The sequence below is a fragment of the Cucurbita pepo genome, chromosome LG07 (genome assembly GCF_002806865.2).
Source record: "Cucurbita pepo subsp. pepo cultivar mu-cu-16 chromosome LG07, ASM280686v2, whole genome shotgun sequence".
Lineage (NCBI taxonomy): Eukaryota > Viridiplantae > Streptophyta > Magnoliopsida > Cucurbitales > Cucurbitaceae > Cucurbita > Cucurbita pepo.
In genome coordinates this window covers 3,733,250-3,749,467 of record NC_036644.1, presented here as the reverse complement: position 1 = coordinate 3,749,467, position 16,218 = coordinate 3,733,250, and the positions used below count along the sequence as shown (strand labels likewise).

The 16,218-nt window shown below is 38.7% G+C and overlaps 3 protein-coding genes across 9 annotated transcripts; 2 read left to right on the top strand and 1 right to left on the bottom strand.

Annotated features, from left to right (window-relative positions):
• The first annotated feature begins 5,000 nt into the window (after positions 1-5,000).
• On the top strand, positions 5,001-9,006 carry LOC111798849 (mitochondrial carrier protein CoAc1-like). Of its 2 annotated transcripts, none has more exons than XM_023682198.1 (8): positions 5,001-5,248; positions 5,562-6,016; positions 6,616-6,701; positions 6,789-6,996; positions 7,204-7,336; positions 7,469-7,653; positions 8,365-8,493; positions 8,567-9,006. In XM_023682198.1, the coding sequence occupies exons 2-8, from the start codon at positions 5,825-5,827 to the stop codon at positions 8,669-8,671; spliced, it is 1,038 nt and encodes a 345-aa protein (XP_023537966.1). In that variant the 5' UTR covers positions 5,001-5,248; positions 5,562-5,824; the 3' UTR covers positions 8,672-9,006. The 2 variants fall into 2 exon arrangements, with proteins under 2 accessions (XP_023537966.1, XP_023537965.1); XM_023682197.1 differs by having other exon boundaries at positions 5,509-6,016.
• Positions 9,007-10,209: 1,203 nt separating this feature from the next.
• On the top strand, positions 10,210-13,924 carry LOC111798409 (IQ domain-containing protein IQM1-like). 3 transcript variants are annotated; one of them, XM_023681530.1, is made up of 9 exons: positions 10,210-10,366; positions 10,473-10,828; positions 10,906-11,020; positions 11,097-11,162; positions 11,973-12,061; positions 12,141-12,228; positions 12,320-12,550; positions 12,623-12,724; positions 13,317-13,924. In XM_023681530.1, exons 2-9 carry the CDS (start codon positions 10,482-10,484, stop codon positions 13,746-13,748), a joined length of 1,470 nt encoding a protein of 489 aa, XP_023537298.1. In that variant the 5' UTR covers positions 10,210-10,366; positions 10,473-10,481; the 3' UTR covers positions 13,749-13,924. The 3 variants fall into 3 exon arrangements, with proteins under 3 accessions (XP_023537298.1, XP_023537297.1, XP_023537296.1); XM_023681529.1 differs by having other exon boundaries at positions 10,211-10,366; positions 10,465-10,828; XM_023681528.1 differs by having other exon boundaries at positions 10,211-10,828.
• Positions 13,745-15,980, bottom strand: LOC111798410 (heat shock factor protein HSF30-like). 4 transcript variants are annotated; one of them, XM_023681533.1, is made up of 4 exons: positions 15,561-15,980; positions 14,412-15,251; positions 14,253-14,314; positions 13,745-13,927 (listed from the first exon to the last, which is right to left on the bottom strand). In XM_023681533.1, the coding sequence occupies exons 1-2, from the start codon at positions 15,861-15,863 to the stop codon at positions 14,484-14,486; spliced, it is 1,071 nt and encodes a 356-aa protein (XP_023537301.1). In that variant the 5' UTR covers positions 15,864-15,980; the 3' UTR covers positions 13,745-13,927; positions 14,253-14,314; positions 14,412-14,483. The 4 variants fall into 4 exon arrangements, with proteins under 4 accessions (XP_023537301.1, XP_023537302.1, XP_023537299.1 ...); XM_023681534.1 differs by having other exon boundaries at positions 13,745-13,924; XM_023681531.1 differs by having other exon boundaries at positions 14,253-15,251.
• Between the last annotated feature and the right edge of the window lie 238 nt (positions 15,981-16,218).

Below are 16,218 nucleotides of genomic sequence, written 5' to 3'. Positions count from 1 at the left end.
CAATCCACAAATGAAGCGTGAAAGATAAGATAAACAAATTGTGTGGCTTTGATTTCGATGGAACAGAAACATGGTATCTGTGTTCTTGTTCATTTCTGATATTAGTTTTTAAACCTGTCTGGTTGTTGTTGGGTTGGGTCAGTGCCATTGATCATGTCTTCAGCTGATAACTCAGGCTTTCATAGCTTTCTCTTTCATTTTCCTTGCCTCTTCAAGCTCCTTGGGAGGCACAAAAGTGAAATACTTATAGACATTTGAGTTTGTATATCTGAATAGGATAACTCGTGAGGGAATTGAGTTCGAAAGATTGTCATTTGGGCACGTTGACTTTTGTCAACGTTCTAACCGGACGATATAGGTTGTTTAAGAAGAGAGAATCTTTGGTTTCTTTTATTTTTCCTATTGTGACAACTCTTAGTCCCTACTTTTTTACCATTCTAGGAGAGCTGCCTTTTTCAACTCCGAACTTGTATATTAGTTTCAGTCCCGGTCTGTTTTTTCAAATACTTTGAATGATTATTTGATTGAATTAGTCTTTGTTGTCATTGAGGCGTAAGTGAATTGAGTCTGATAGATTGTCATTCGAACGCATTGACTTTTGTCAACGTTCTAACTGGAGAATATAGGTTGTTTAATAAGAGGGAATCGCTAGTTTCTTTTAGTCATTTTTCTTTCCTACCGTAACAACTCTTGTTTTCCCACTTTTTTAGCGTTCTAGGAGAGAGTGTCTTTTTCAACTCCAACAGTAGTTTTGAAACTCGGGTCCGTTTTTTCAAATACTTCGAATCTGAAGGTAATTATAAAAGTTTGTGATAGAAAGGCCAGCCAACCCACCCACCATCCCTTTTTGTTGTTCCTCATTGCTCCCACGTTTTCATCTTCCTCCTCCAAAACCACAGCCAAAAAAGTCCTCCATGGATGGAAGGTTACGCATGGAGATTGAAAGCTATTATGGCCCTCCAAGGCCTCCTCCCCCTTCCTCCTATCCACAAACCCAGATTTCAGGTAAGAAAGGTAAAAGAACTTCTGGGTCTACTTCTTCTTCTTCTTCTTGTTCTTCATCTTGTTCATCATCAAAGCCATGGAGATTTGGAGACCCTGAGGTTCAGAGGAAGAAAAGGGTTGCGAGTTACAAGATGTACTCTGTTGAAGGCAAGATGAAGGGGTCCTTCAGGAACAGCTTCAGATGGCTCAAGGGTAAGTACACCCAGATCCTTTATGGCTGGTGGTGACTTCTTTTATGAATCATCATTGTTCTTCATCTTCTTTCTCTGTGTTGTTTAAATCTTTTGGGAGTTCTGAATTCAGCTGCGTTTACTTTGATTCATTCTTTGAATTGGTCAATGGTTTTGAAGATGATGATATTATTTTGTTCCCATTTCTGAAATGTTTTTTCTGGATGTTCACTATTTTTCTTGGCCACTCATTTGTTTGATGAAGATCAAGAATCTTCTCACAAAACAAAACATGAAAATATTACAATCTATTAGGTGTCAATAGACGATTTTTTGTCGTATTTTTTATTATTAATTTAGTTTTTTTTAACAATATTATTTAAGCTATAATTAAGTTAGAAAGTTACATATTTTAGGAATTAATTTATTTAAATTTGTGATCTCCTAAACTCGAAACTAAAAATTCATAATTTTATTAAACTCACTTTGTATAGAAAAAAAAAAAATCATCAAATTACGATTCACATTAGGGGTATACATACATCCCACCTGACAACCCGGACCAACCCAATTCGAATTGGGTTGGGTTGGATTAGCTTTTCGAGTTGATTTGGGTTCATTTTTTTGAACCTAAACTGACTCGGTTCGATTTCGGGTTCATGAGACAAAACCCTCAAGTTGACCCGAGCCAAAAATTGCGACAATTTTTATCATCTAATCAAGTTTGGTTGATTCGCCAACCGTGTTCGTGAGTAACTCACAAACCTTATTAAATAACGGACCTTAGTTCAAGTTGTAAGTTCTTTATTCAAAATTTTATTTTTAACAAAAATAAAACCTCAATTCCAAAATATCTATTGGTTTATTTTAAATATTTAATTAAGAGTCGTAATTCAATTTTAATATATATTTGAAAAATTACAAATTATGAGTGGATGAAAAATAAATAATAAAAAATAATTATTATGAAATTAAATAAAATTAAATATATGTATATATAATTGTAAATTGTATAGTAACTAAAATGTATATTTTAGAATTAATAATAAATTCGAGTTAACAGTTCAATCCAACGTCAATTACACAAAAATAACCTAAAATTTCTATACTCCACTTGTTCGTTATAACTTGAATCCGTAAATTACATCCCGTCTAATTAAAATAATTCGCAAAAAATTAACCACTTTACCGACCGAACTACAACATCATGTTATCTACGAGCTGTTCGAGTAATCCACTAACGATCCTGTCCACGAACCCAACATTTATGACCGTTGGATGAGATTGGTTGAGTGGAAAAGAGATGAAATTTAAAAACACCCATTTGAAAAAATGGGCTGTCAACAAATTTAAGTTATTTATAGCAAACCAGAAAGAACAGAGCCTCCATTACAGTAAAGCTCAAGCTCATACACCTCTGTTTTTCTGCCATTTTTGCCGGTATTCAAGCATTCTGTTTCTCTTCTTTTTCTTCTTCTTCCTCCTCGTACATAATCCCATTCCTTGCAGAAAAACATCAGTTTTTGCCACTTGGGTGTCACAAAAACAGAGAAACAGAGTATTAAAAAACAGAGCTTTTGTGGGAAATGAACGGATAAGATGAACATGTTGGGTTTGTCTTTCCTCTGTTTCTTAAATGTTTTAGTCATGGTCGGAAGCTTTCCAACAGATGAGAATCTGTTAATTCATCCCGTAATTTCTCTAACCCTTATGGCGGCTGGAATGGTAGCAGCCATCGCCATGATCACCGCGTTATGCGGCGTCCGATCCCGATCCCGACGAAGCTCGCCGCCTTCCGAAGCTTCATCTAAAACCGCCCACAAGAAACAGGACATAAACGGTTCCCGAACGACAACCTCATCAACAGCGGGGACAACCCCAGTAGCTGGAGAATCAGGAAACGACGGCGGCGAAACAGAGGAGCTGATGAAAGAGCTTCCCCTGCCACCAAAAATGCAGCAGGTGGCGAGTTCGAGCCCGCCGAGCCAAATTGCAAAATCGGCATCGGAGAGAAGGCTGAAGCATATGACGAGCTTGAACATGAAAGTTCCGAGGAGCCATTCGGTGGCGAGGAAGGATTTGGAGGAAGGAGGAGGGAGGAGAAAAGAGAAGATGAAAGAGGAAGAATTGATATGGCAGAAGACGATAATATTAGGGGAGAAATGCAGAGTTTCAGATGAAGAAGATGGTGTTATTTATGAAGGAAAAGGGAAGAGGATTTCCGCTTATCATCCGAGATCTCCGAGCTCGATGTCGATATCGATTTCTCGACAAAGTTCCGCCATTGATGCTGAAGCTCTGCCTGACCTAGGAGCAAAATAGATGCACAAAAAGGAAGAAGCCATTGATGGGAGTGTGAGCCATACTATACTCATTCTTTCTTCTTTCATTTTCGTCCTTTTGATGCTCGTGATCGAAATGCATAATTGTGTGTTCACGTGCATTGGGATACTTTCCCATTATGATGAGTACATAACCGTACACTATGAGACTGATTATGACCATCATGTTCGCCATGATGATACGACAACCGCTATTCTCTCTGGGTGTCTAGCAATAGCTCATTAGGGACTGCTAGCCCGACCAGTAGGCCCAGGAGGTGTGCGAGGTTGATGGGTTCACGTTCACACGCGTGGGCTGTGTGTAGAGAAGTGTTACACATCCAATTAAATTCGGACTGGAATGAAATGATGTTTTAAATGATGGGTCTCACTATTTTGCATGTGTTACTTCCTCATTATTTTTTAAAATACTCAAGCTATGTGTTACTCTTTTATTTCAGGTAAAGTCAAGACATTGCTGTAAATATGAGACATGACGTGTGAAGACCATGAAACCGATGTTAGAGTAGTTGCATTTCATCTTATTTATTAGTATTTTAGGGTTAATTAGGACAACGTGTTGTTTTCTATTTTTGGATATATTGTTTATTTTCGTTTCTTATATGTTTCTGGACAGACTTAAAGGATTTTATTTTTAACGTGTAAGTCCATACATTGTTTATGAACTATTTAAAATGAATATTTTCGTATAAAAATGTACATTATGCATGTAGTAGCAGTTTTATTTAAGTAGAAAATAGAGTCGTTATATAAAGAATTTTAGATGGTGTTAGGTGGGTTTTCGGGATTTGAATCCCTACAAACAAAAATGAAGTCAGCCGGTGTCTAATGCACCCGACTGACTTAATCTAAAATTTCGAGTTGGTTGGATTTGTGACTTGAACAACCTGGATAGAGTTTACAATTCAACCCAATCTAGATTGGAGTGTCCGGTTGTTTTTTTTTTTAATTATTTAAAAAAATCATATTTATCCATAATACTTGTTATATTAATAAATAAAATCTCCCTCGTTTATGAATAAAAATTTAATTTATTCAATTTTATCTAATAATTATTTTTTCTTAAACTTTATAATACAAAATTAGATGCAATTTAAATAATTATCTTCTAATAAATTATAATTAAATACCAAAATGTGAAAGTTCACCATAATTACTTTTTTCTAATTTCAAATGGAATTTTAATAAACACTATTTAAAATAATTAAAATAAAATAAATAAAAAAAACAATTATTTTAAAAATACTTTTTTTTTTTTTTTAATTTTTAAAAAGGATTTTAATAAAACAATATTTATTCTATAAAGCCGGCCACAAACATGAACCATAATCAGCTCCGTTTGATTCGGTCAACGGTGAATTGGAAGCCACGTGGAGGATTCTTATTGGTGAATCTACCGAAAGGCTGATTGTACCTGATTCTCCAACGCATCACGTTTCCGAAATGGAAGATGAAAGACATGAAGAAAAAAACACATTTTAAAAATCCCATTAGAAGCGCCTTGAAAGAACAAACCAATCCAGATTTCAGAGGAGCGGAGAGGAGAGGAGAGGAGAGGAGAGGGAGGCCCACGACGGAGTAGACGGGGGATCCGGCGGTTCCGCGAGGAAAGATTCCTTTTCCGTTGCGGTTGTCGAGAACGGTTTCGTTTTATGTCTTTTTCACTAAGCTTTCGACAACAAACTGCGATTTCTACTGCCTCTCTCCCGTCTCCACTCCGTTAAATCACGAGTATGTTTTTTTTCTTTTCTTAATCTTTTGTTTGATTCTCTATTTTCGATTAATTTCCTTGTTTAGATAGGTTCTTTGGGGATTAGGTATTTTGTAGTTTTCGATTTGGAACTCTCTCTTGGAATTGGGGTTTTGATTTCATCGAAATCTGAATTGGTGGTTGAAGCGGATACTTGTTTTGATGGGATTTGTTGTGTTTGAGTTGTTATTTAATATTACGGTGATCAAATTCTGATGGGGGATCGGTATCTCTTTGATAGATTGATGGGGGCATTGTTATAATTGAAGGGTTTGGAATATATTTCGTCTGCAGGCTGAGCCTCATTGTTCCTGTGGATGTATCTTGTCGTCATTCAAGAAGAAGATCGGCTTGTGAATTTGCCCAAATCCTTTCTGGGTATTCTCAGGCCGCCTTGTCTGTCTGTTAAGAGAAAGATCTTCTCATATTGTGTTCAGAGAGATAGATGGGATAAAGAATTCTTCAAGCTGCAGAGCGGATAATATCGATTTCGTGTGAGATTGGTTTCAAAGTTGTTTTTGTTTGAGCAGTTGGTAAGGTTTTTTTGATTATCCAAGATGAATTCGTCTCAAGGGTCTACCTTGTCAGCAAATGTTGCGGGGTTTGTAGATGGTTCGTCTGCGAAAAGAGAAGTCTCGTTCATTGATGGTCTACCTGTTTATGTTAAAGAGCTGATAGCTGGTGGTGCTGCTGGTGGCTTTGCTAAGACTTCTGTTGCACCCTTGGAACGAATTAAGATACTCTTGCAGGTGACTTTCTAGGTGGTTTCTTTAGAGACTAACTTTATTTAACTTTGTTATTGTTAATTTTGTTTACCTATATGCATGAAATCCTTACAAGACTGTAGGATTAAATGTTGATAGCAATCGGGATTGGTTTAGAGAATGAGGAACCGCCGTTTCATTATGCTCGCGGTTGCCTTCCAATCCCAAGAGGGTTTTGTCATTCTCAAGGCCAGGCCAATTCAGACATTAAGGATCTTAAGATATTGAGTTTTCAATTTGAGTCTTAAACCATGGACTTGGAGGGTATTTGTAACGTTCCAAATCCACCGCTAGTAGATATTATCCTCTTTGGGCTTTCTTTTTTGGGCTTCCCCTCAAGGTTTCGCTACAGTATCTCCCAATGTACTAAGCCTTTACCACTAGACCGTCCTTGGAGCTGTCTCATATTTGTTGGTGCAAGAAGTATAATCACTTTTTTTAAGTCAATGAGCTTATTCATTTGGGAGAATAAGAGAAGTAGGTGGCTTACGATGGAAACATATAAACTACAACATCAATATCAGTACAATTGTTCTATATTCACTGAACATTTAATCTGAACTCTGTATTATGAACATTGACAGACGAGAACCGAAGGATTCCAATCTCTTGGAGTCTTTCAATCTTTGAGGAAGGTGCTGAAGCATGAAGGTGTGCGTGGATTTTATAAGTAAGTTTAGAATTTTGTATAGTGAGAACTTTTCTTTGTCTAAACTACTGTCCTCTGAATATAAGTTTTCTACTTTTTATGTTTTAGGGGAAATGGCGCTAGCGTTGTTCGGATTATTCCTTATGCAGCTCTTCATTTCATGGCGTATGAGCAATATCGGTGTTGGATTTTGAATAACTATCCTGGCTTAGGAACTGGGGCTCATATCGATCTTCTAGCTGGTTCGGTAGCTGGGGGAACAGCTGTTTTGTGCACGTATCCCTTAGACTTGGCACGGACAAAACTCGCTTACCAGGTATATATTATAAAGCTATTTCATTATGTACATTAACTTCAAAAGTATATTTTTTAATCTGCGATCATTTTACAGACTGATATTCTTCCTCGTGTCCCTTTTTTACCTTGTACATATTCAAGATATGAACGATTTCGTGTTCAACTGTTTCTTTCTGTTTTAAGTGCTTGGAAGTTCATCTAACTGTTTCGTTACCTTGGGATATAGATTAGTGACACAAGAATGGTGAAGAGCGGTGGTTTTAGAAGTTATCATACTCAACCTATGTACAATGGCATCAGGGATGTTCTAATGCGTGTTTATAGCGGTGGTGGAGTACGTGCACTATATCGTGGTGTAGGTGTGTCTTGATTGTCTTCTCTTTTTGTCATTGTTTTTAGTTGATCTTTACATGATTTTTTGTATCCTGAACCAAGTTAACTTGTTTATTTTATATGGACACTGATTAAACATGTTTTTCATGTTTGAATAGGTCCAACACTGACTGGAATCCTTCCATATGCTGGCTTAAAGTTTTACGTTTATGAAGAACTTAAAAGTCACGTTCCTGAGGAGCATCAGAAATCTATTGTAATGCGGCTTTCCTGTGGAGCTCTGGCTGGTTTGTTGGGGCAGACGGTCACTTATCCACTGGATGTTGTTAGAAGACAAATGCAGGTATTGTTCTTCATCATTTTCTAACACTCTTGTTTGGGTTTTAATCTCATTGTTGCTGAAACCAAATTCCTTGAAAACCGAACTGAACCGATCCAGACCGACAGAACCAACTAAAACATATGAACTGCCAGTCTATCCAAACTGTAATCGATTAGTTCTCGATTTTATACCATTGAAAACCAAACAGACCAATAAATATGGTTCAAAACATGGATCGGTCCGCATTTGGCGACACTGGGTTTTCTCTTTAAGTCGAATTGCTTGACGAGACCTGGGAGGCAGACCATTTTGCTTTTGATTTTGGGGAAATCCAGCTGCTACCGGGGGCAAAAACATTGACCCGCGAACCTGCCCAAAAAGTGGTGTGAAGACCTACACTATTGACTACTTTTTAAGCCGAATCAGACTGAATATCTGTTGAATACACAGATTGTGGGAAGTGATTCTTTTGGTTGGAATTGCGTCCTCTATTACAAGAAGAGATGAACAGTAAAGGGTAAAATTAGTTTGACAAGCATGTATTGTGAAGGATTTTTGCATAAAAATCTCTACCCTTAATTGTTGAACTCGTAAATATAATGAATTGAATGGGGCGTTCGTGATCTTCCCTAGAGCTCTCCAATTCCCACATCCACAGTTATAATGTTTGTTCGAACTACGAACGAATGGTTCCTTCTTCGTCGGTTTAACCCATTGATTTGTTATGTGCAGGTTGGAGATATGCCATCTTCGCTAAATGGTGAAGTCAGATATGGGAACTCAAGAGAAAGGCTTAGGATAATCGTTCGTAACCAAGGATGGAGGCAGTTGTTTGCAGGACTCAGCATTAATTATATTAAGGTAACAGTTGAGATTGAAACGATTGAAGTGTGTTGTTCATGCTAAGTTCTCTTCCATTTTGTCAATTATGCAGATTGTTCCTTCTGTGGCCATTGGGTTTGCTGCATATGATAGCTTGAAGCTATGGCTCCGAATCCCACCCCGCCAGAAGACACAGTCGATATCTTCTGCTGCATAAACCTACCACGCTCCGACGCGACGCTCTCTCTAAAATGCCTTGTAGTAACTGGGTCTCGTTGATTATGAAAGCTACTCAATCTTACATCTTTATGAAGTATCTGTTTGTGATCTAACACTGGTTTGAATCTATAACAACACATGCTTGTGAGCTTCCTACTTCTCTCTATGTTTGTGATGCCCTGAACTAGAAAGGTTATTTATTTATTTTTTATTTTTTTTAGTTTTCGGAACTCTACTTATAGAAGTAATGTATCAAAGTGTGATGATTCCGACTATGATCGTTACATGTATGATACTAAATATAGTTGGAATAATGACATTAATAGTTGCATTGACGGTTATCTTTGGGCTCAAATCTATATTGATAGTTATTTTTTAAGTGGTAGTCACAATGATAGTTACATTTGTGGGAAATAGGAGAGAAAGTGAGAACTTCTTATTTGATGGCTAATCCTTGCCTTCCCTCCTCTACCTCAGTAATTTTTTTTTCTTTTATAAAAGGTGGAGGAGAACAAAACGCCATTTATAAGAGTGTGAAAATCTTTCCCCGAGAGGTGAGGGGTGTGGAAACCTTTTCCCGAGAGGTGAGGGGTGTGGAAACCTTCCCCGCGAGGTGAGGGGCGTGGAAACCTTCCCCGAGAGGTGAGGGGCGTGGAAACCTTTCCCGAGAGGTGAGGGGCGTGGAAACCTTCCCCGAGAGGTGAGGGGTGTGGAAAGGGGGCGTGGAAACCTTCCCCGAGAGGTGAGGGGTGTGGAAACCTTTCCCTAGGAGTGTGGCAACCTTCCCTTAGCTACTTTTAAAGCCTCGAGGGGAAGCTTAAAAAGAATAGTCCAAAGAGACAATATTTGCTAACGAACCGTTCAAAGAGACAATATTTGCTAACGAACCGTTCAAAGAGACAATATTTGCTAACGAACAGTTCAAAGAAACAATATTTGCTAACGATCGGCTTGGATTAGCTTGAGCCTAATTTTTTATTTTTTATTTTTTTACAATGTCTCCCATGTTTCTTGAAAAGTGTTTTTTTGAACTAATAGTATATTTTATTTCTAAGCCTATAACCAAATAGATTAAAAAACACCGGAAATAATATTGTTTTTATTTGAATTCCTTAATTTTAAAATTCATAATTTTCCATTTATAGGACACAAAACACAAAATATTTAATAAAATTTCCATCCAACTAGACATAAGAGATTGAAACATAGCATAATTTTTTTAAAACAAAAAAACAAATTCAATAATGGCAGCCAGTGATAAATATTCATATTCTGGGTAGGTGAGTCCAGAACAAAATGATTTTATGGACTCTCTCAACTGCCTTCTGAAGCAGGCAGGCAGCTTAGAATTTAAAACTGACCTTCATCTTCAACAATGGCTGGCAGCTGCAGCTCTCGCAGACGCCGCCATGCACTGCAAACCTTCCATATCTGGCTTTCCTGTCGGATATTATTATTATAAATCAACAACTTGGGATAATTTACCTTTTTTCTAAACCAACGTCCTGTAAATTAGATCAATGCAAGACTTTTTGATCCCCAGTTTGATGACAGCGACTGCTGACCCAGAAAACGTCAGCGCCATTAAAGAACACCCTCAAGGTTTCCATTAAATACATCAAGAGAAGGCTTCCTTCCTTCATCTTCCATTGGAGCTCAACACAGAACATCGAAACCCTTTTGAGGATTTCAGGTCAGAAACTCATTCTTTTTGGGAATTTTAAGGTTAAAATCCATCTGGGTTTTTTGTTTCCTGTTTTAACCAGCAAAATCAAACCCTTTTGCCTCCAGATTTGCAGGGTGGAGAGATGAATGTCAAGGAATCTAGCTTGAAGGATGAAGAAGGAAGTGGTAGCAGAATCAGAGCAGAAAAACCACCAACATTACAGAATCTGCAACTAAAACAAGTTCCTAATTCCTTCAACAATATGGTCGTTGACCAGAGGAGTTTCCCTTCATCTGGGAGAAAAATTCGACAGCCAGAGAATCAGAGAAAACCCAGAATTTCACTTCCCAAGCCGGTCGTTATATCTTCTTCCATTACTAAGCCAGTCAGTGAGCTGGATTCTGCAGCAACTAAGCTACAAAAGGTCTATAAGAGTTACAGAACCAGAAGGAACCTGGCAGATTGTGCAGTAGTGGTTGAGGAGCTATGGTGTGTGAAACAATTCTATTTCTCTTTTCAGTTTTTGGCTTACAGAAATGTTTCTCACTGTTCATTAAACTTTGAAGGTGGAAAGCTTTGGACTTTGCAGCTCTCAAGGTAAGCTCTGTGTCATTTTTCGATGTCGAAAAGACACAAACCGCTACATCGCGCTGGTCCCGGGCGAGGACACGAGCTGCAAAGGTAGATTTTTTGTATGATTGTGGCCTTTGTTTCTTGGTGGGAATTAGGGCATTGATGATGTTCTATCTTTGTTTAGGTCGGGAAAGGTTTATCCAAGGATGAGAATGCTCAAAAACTAGCTCTACAACACTGGCTTGAAGCAGTAAGTTCATGTGATTCCGAGTTTTTTTTTGTTGAATCTTCCACGTTGTCATCTGAGGCTGAAAGTGGTATTTGAGTTATCTGCAAGAGAAACCATCTTTTTAGATACCAATCATTCTAGATAAATCATGGATCTCCACATATTGTCCAGCATAATCTCTCGTGGTTTTGCTTTGGGCTTTTCTAAAATATATCGTACCAATGAAGATGTATTCCTTATTTATAAACTCAAAATTAGCCCAGGTGGGACTACCTCCCAACAATCCTCCCTTCGAACAAAGTACACCATAGAGCCTCCCTTGAGGACTATATGTAGCCCTCGAACAGTCTCCACGAGGCTCGACTCTTTTCTTTGGAGCCCTCGAACAAAGTACACCCTTTGTTCGACACATGAGTCACTTTTGACTATACTTTCGAGCCTAGTAATTTCTTTGTTCAACACTTGAGGATTCTATAGCCATGGGCATGACTCTGATACCATGTTAGAACTACGACTCTCCAAAATGGTATGATATTGTCCACTTAATTTCTCGTGGTTTTGCTTTGGGCTTTCCCAAGAAGTCTCATACCCATGGAGATGTATTCCTTATTTATAAACCCACGATCATTCCCTAAATGACCTAACGTGGGACTCCCTCCCAATCCTCAACAGTTTTTTCAAAGATATAAATTCAATTCTCAGTAACAAAACTTCATACCATCACCAAACGTCTCAAACTCAACACGGTCATTGACTCGACAAAGTTCATGATTGGAACTTAAAAGCTTAGCTAGCAGCATGTTGACATAGCTCTATTGAACTTATGAGCAGATTGATCCCCGGCACCGCTATGGACACAACTTGCATTTTTACTACGATGTTTGGTTTGACAGCAAGAGCACACAACCTTTCTTTTACTGGTAATTTGCCTATCAACTACAGGCATCATTACATGACTAAATCCTCCTCATTCTAATCCTTAGATGTGTCTTTTAAAAGGTTAGATATTGGTGATGGGAAAAAGGTAAATCTTGAGAAGTGCCATAGATCAGTTCTATACAAGCAATGCATACAGTATCTTGGACCAGTAAGTCCCACTCTCACTGGCCTGATCATGTAGCAGTTTCCATTCCATTGCAAGCATTAAGCAAGTCTTTTTCTGTTAATTTATGTTGCAGAAAGAGAGGGAGGAGTACCTGGTGATTGTGGAGGATGGAAAGCTTATTTACAAGCGAAGTAGAGTGCCCATCAACACAGTTGAAGATTCCAAGTTGATTTTTGTACTCAGTACCACTAGAGATTTGTATGTGGGGCTGAAGAAGAAAGGCCGTTTCCAGCACTCCAGCTTCCTGTCTGGAGGGGCTATAACAGCGGCCGGGCGATTGGTCGCCGTTGACGGAGTTCTTAAGGTGTGTATGCTTGAATATTGTTCTGGATTTCTCATTTTCAATGGGTGATGTTTCTATTTGAATCTTCTTTAGGCTATTTGGCCATACAGTGGACATTACCTTCCAACAGAGAACAATTTCAAAGAGTTCATCAGTTTCCTTGAAGAACACTCGGTAGACTTGACCAACGTTAAGGTACATGGCCACTTGCTGTATCTGCTTATTTTCAGCCTGGCATATTACTTAAAATTATTTTCCTTAGGAAATGATCGGGGTTTATGAGTAAAGAATACATCTCCATAGGAATGAGACCTATTAGAAAAGTCCATGAGAGTTTATGCTCAAAGTGGATATCATACCATTATGAAGAATTGTAGTTTCTAACACGGTATTAGAATCCTGCCCTTATTAGAATCCCCAAATGCCGAACAAAGAAATTGTGAGCCTCAAAGATGTAGTAAAAAAGTGATTCAAGTGTCAAATAAATGGTGTATTTTGTTCGATGATTCTAGGGGAGTCGAGCCTCAATTAGAGAGAGGTTGTTTGAGGGCTCCATAGGCCTCAGGGAAGGCTTCACTGTGCTACTTTGTTCGAGGAGAGAATTGTTGGAAGAGAGTCCATCCTCGACTAATAATGATCATGGGTTTCTAAGTAAAGAATATATCTCCATTGTTTTGGCATTTTGAGGAAGCCCAAAGCAAAACTATGAGAGTTTATGCTTAAAGTGGACAATGTCATACCATTGTAGAGAGTCGTGATTTCTAACAATTTCTTCATAATGACACAGAGGTGTTCAGTAGATGACGACAGCTACTCAGACAAAGACGTGGTCAAAGAAACATCAACAGCAACATCGTCAGAAGACATGGTTGTAGAGGATGTCGATTTGGAAATACCAGTCAAGTTGGTTAGCACACTTGAGAAGCAAGAGAACCCAGGTAGCAGAATAGAGGCACCATTGATAGATATACCAAAGCGCTTGCTGTGCAGATGGAGCAGTGGAGTTGGCCCCAGAATTGGATGTGTGAAGGAGTACCCAGCAGAGTTGCAAGCACGAGCACTTGAGCAAGTGAACTTGTCACCAAGACCCACACCGGGTTTCTTCGGCAGCTCTGTTCCGATACCTTCGCCTCGGCCTAGCCCAAAGATTAGGATGTCTCCCAGGCTCTCGTACATGGGGATCCCGAGCCCAAGGGTGCCTGTGACAGCCACCATCTAAGGTTCAGGCTCCTGCCTCTGCAGCCCCACAACAAACACTCTTATTTGGCTCAGCATTTCATGTAAATGATAACTCATCTTTGTTCTTTCGGCCTGTAATGACTTGAAAGTACATCTTTGTTCTCTATGTAGATTTTCTTTCTTCCACTTGAGAATATAAACATGTGATTCTTCCTTCTTCTGTCAGAAAAGGGTATCAATAAGGCAATTGAATTCATAAATGATAGCTTAAAAGATTGTCAAAGAATTCAAGAACATCTATGATAACTGAAGTTGGTTAATATTATTAAGTTCAATCATGGATCAAAGGCTTTTCAAGATCAAAAATAGACTCTATCAGAACCCATATTTTCTAAATTATGACAACAGGAACTATCTTCCACAAGAAGAATTGGCAAGAACCTAAACGAATTTGAGGTAAGAAAATGGTTGAATTTTTCAGCAGACTCCTACAATTTACATGAAAAGAAATAATTGATTCTCAGTTAATCAATGGGATAGTTACTCTTAGTGGTAAAGAAATCAGCAAATGACTGAATAATCTCGCAGGTCCTTTTATGCACATGCCTGCAAATAAAACCACGAAGGAAAAGAGTAACCATAAGCCAATGATTCTTAAAAAAAATATAAGCGAAACAAGAACAATCAGTGGCTCCTTTGCGACCTCCACCATCCTCAAACCTATACCACACCAAAGAGGAGCAAATCATTGATTTCACTATCTACATTGCTATATCTACGGCTTGGGCTGAAGAAACCCCATTTGATCAACGAGTTCCTCCAAGTCCTCGGTCCAATCAGGAGGTTCATCAATCAAATCCTCCACTTCCACATCGATTTCTGATTGATCACCAACCATTACGCCTTCCTCCTCTGGATTTTCAGCCATAAGATCTTCATTCCAAAGTTCATCCAATATTTCCTCATGAATTGAGTGATCAACATCCTTGATCTCACTGCTTGACTCATCTTCAAAATTGGCTGTTAACAGCGATTCCATATCAGGCTCCGGAGTTTCTAGCTGTTCTTGTTTAACAGCTGCTAGTATGGTCTCATCCTGGAGATTCTCTAGACTTGAGCTAGCAGTTAGTCTTCGCTTTCGACCGATTCCAACGCTTGTCAGTTCTCTTATCTGATTACTATGGATTAATTTCTGAATGAAGGACGGATTCTTTAGGGCTTTGCTGAGGAATGTCATGATCTGCTTCTGTTTACTTTCTGCTTTCTGTAGCCTATCCTCCATGGCCATTACTTGCTCTCTTGAACTTTGATGTTGTTGCCTCAATCTTACTAATTCCACAATTAACGAGCTTCTGTCCCTTCTCAGCCTCTCAAGTTCGCCTTCCAATCCAAATTGCCCTAATTCCACACATGTTCCTCCTTGCTGTTGAGAGCTTTGGGACGAATGCCTCCTCCTCTTAATCGTTTTTAATAGATTCCGCTGTCCTCCAAGAAATCCCTCATTCGCAAACTCCCAACGATCGGGATCGACTTTTCGAAAACCCTACATTGAAGAATTACAGCATCATCGAGATCAGGTAATCAAGATTTCAAACAATTTCATCCAAACAAAGAAGATAGAAAGAAAGACGATCCTAACGATAGGGATCGACTATTCAAAAACCCTACATTGAAGAATTACAACATCAACGAGACCAGATCATCAAGATTTCAAACAATTTCATCCAAACAAAGACGATGATCCTAGATTGTATTTTCCACGAACGAAAAGATCAACAGTTCCAAACAAAGCAGTTTCCGAATTCGAACTCTAACAGAAACGAAATTGAAATTGATTTTACAGAGAACTTACATAAGTATTGAGCTGACGAATGAAACTGGAGAAATTAGAGTGTTTAAAGTATCGAGGAAGCAAGGTAGTGGATAATTTGAGATAGTCCCAAACGATGAAGCTATTACGAGCTTTACTCCACGAAACAATGGAGTCCGTCAAAGGATCTTCCACCATATCAAAGGTCTTGGACAGAAATGGAGGCGGTCCGACATCGTGTAGACCTTCAATCGGCCGGGGAGAAGTTCTCAAAGACGAAGGAGAAGTAGAGGAAGAAGACGCCGGAACGCCGTCCGGCTTCGTCTTCGCTTCGAGTTCATCCATTGCTTTGATCGGAAGTAGTTTAATCGGAGACCGGAAGGTTAATCAGTGTGGTAATTTGAAGAAGGATGGAGTTTCCGGAGCTTAGTGTTTTGAATGTTTATGGAAGGAGGAAACTGAATATTAATGGCGTCGGCATGGAAGGTTCTAGGACTGCGGGTAGAGGATTCGTTCGAAGCTTCTTTTGCCACGTGTCCGAATCACAAATATCTCAATTCACTTGCTTCTAGAAACTTCTCGTTTGTTCCAGCGCCGAAACCATCTTGAAAGATATTTTTGCTTTTTTAATAAAATATCAAAATCCAAGATTATTGCCACGTGTTCCAATAAAAAATTTGCTCTTTTTTTTTTTTTTTTT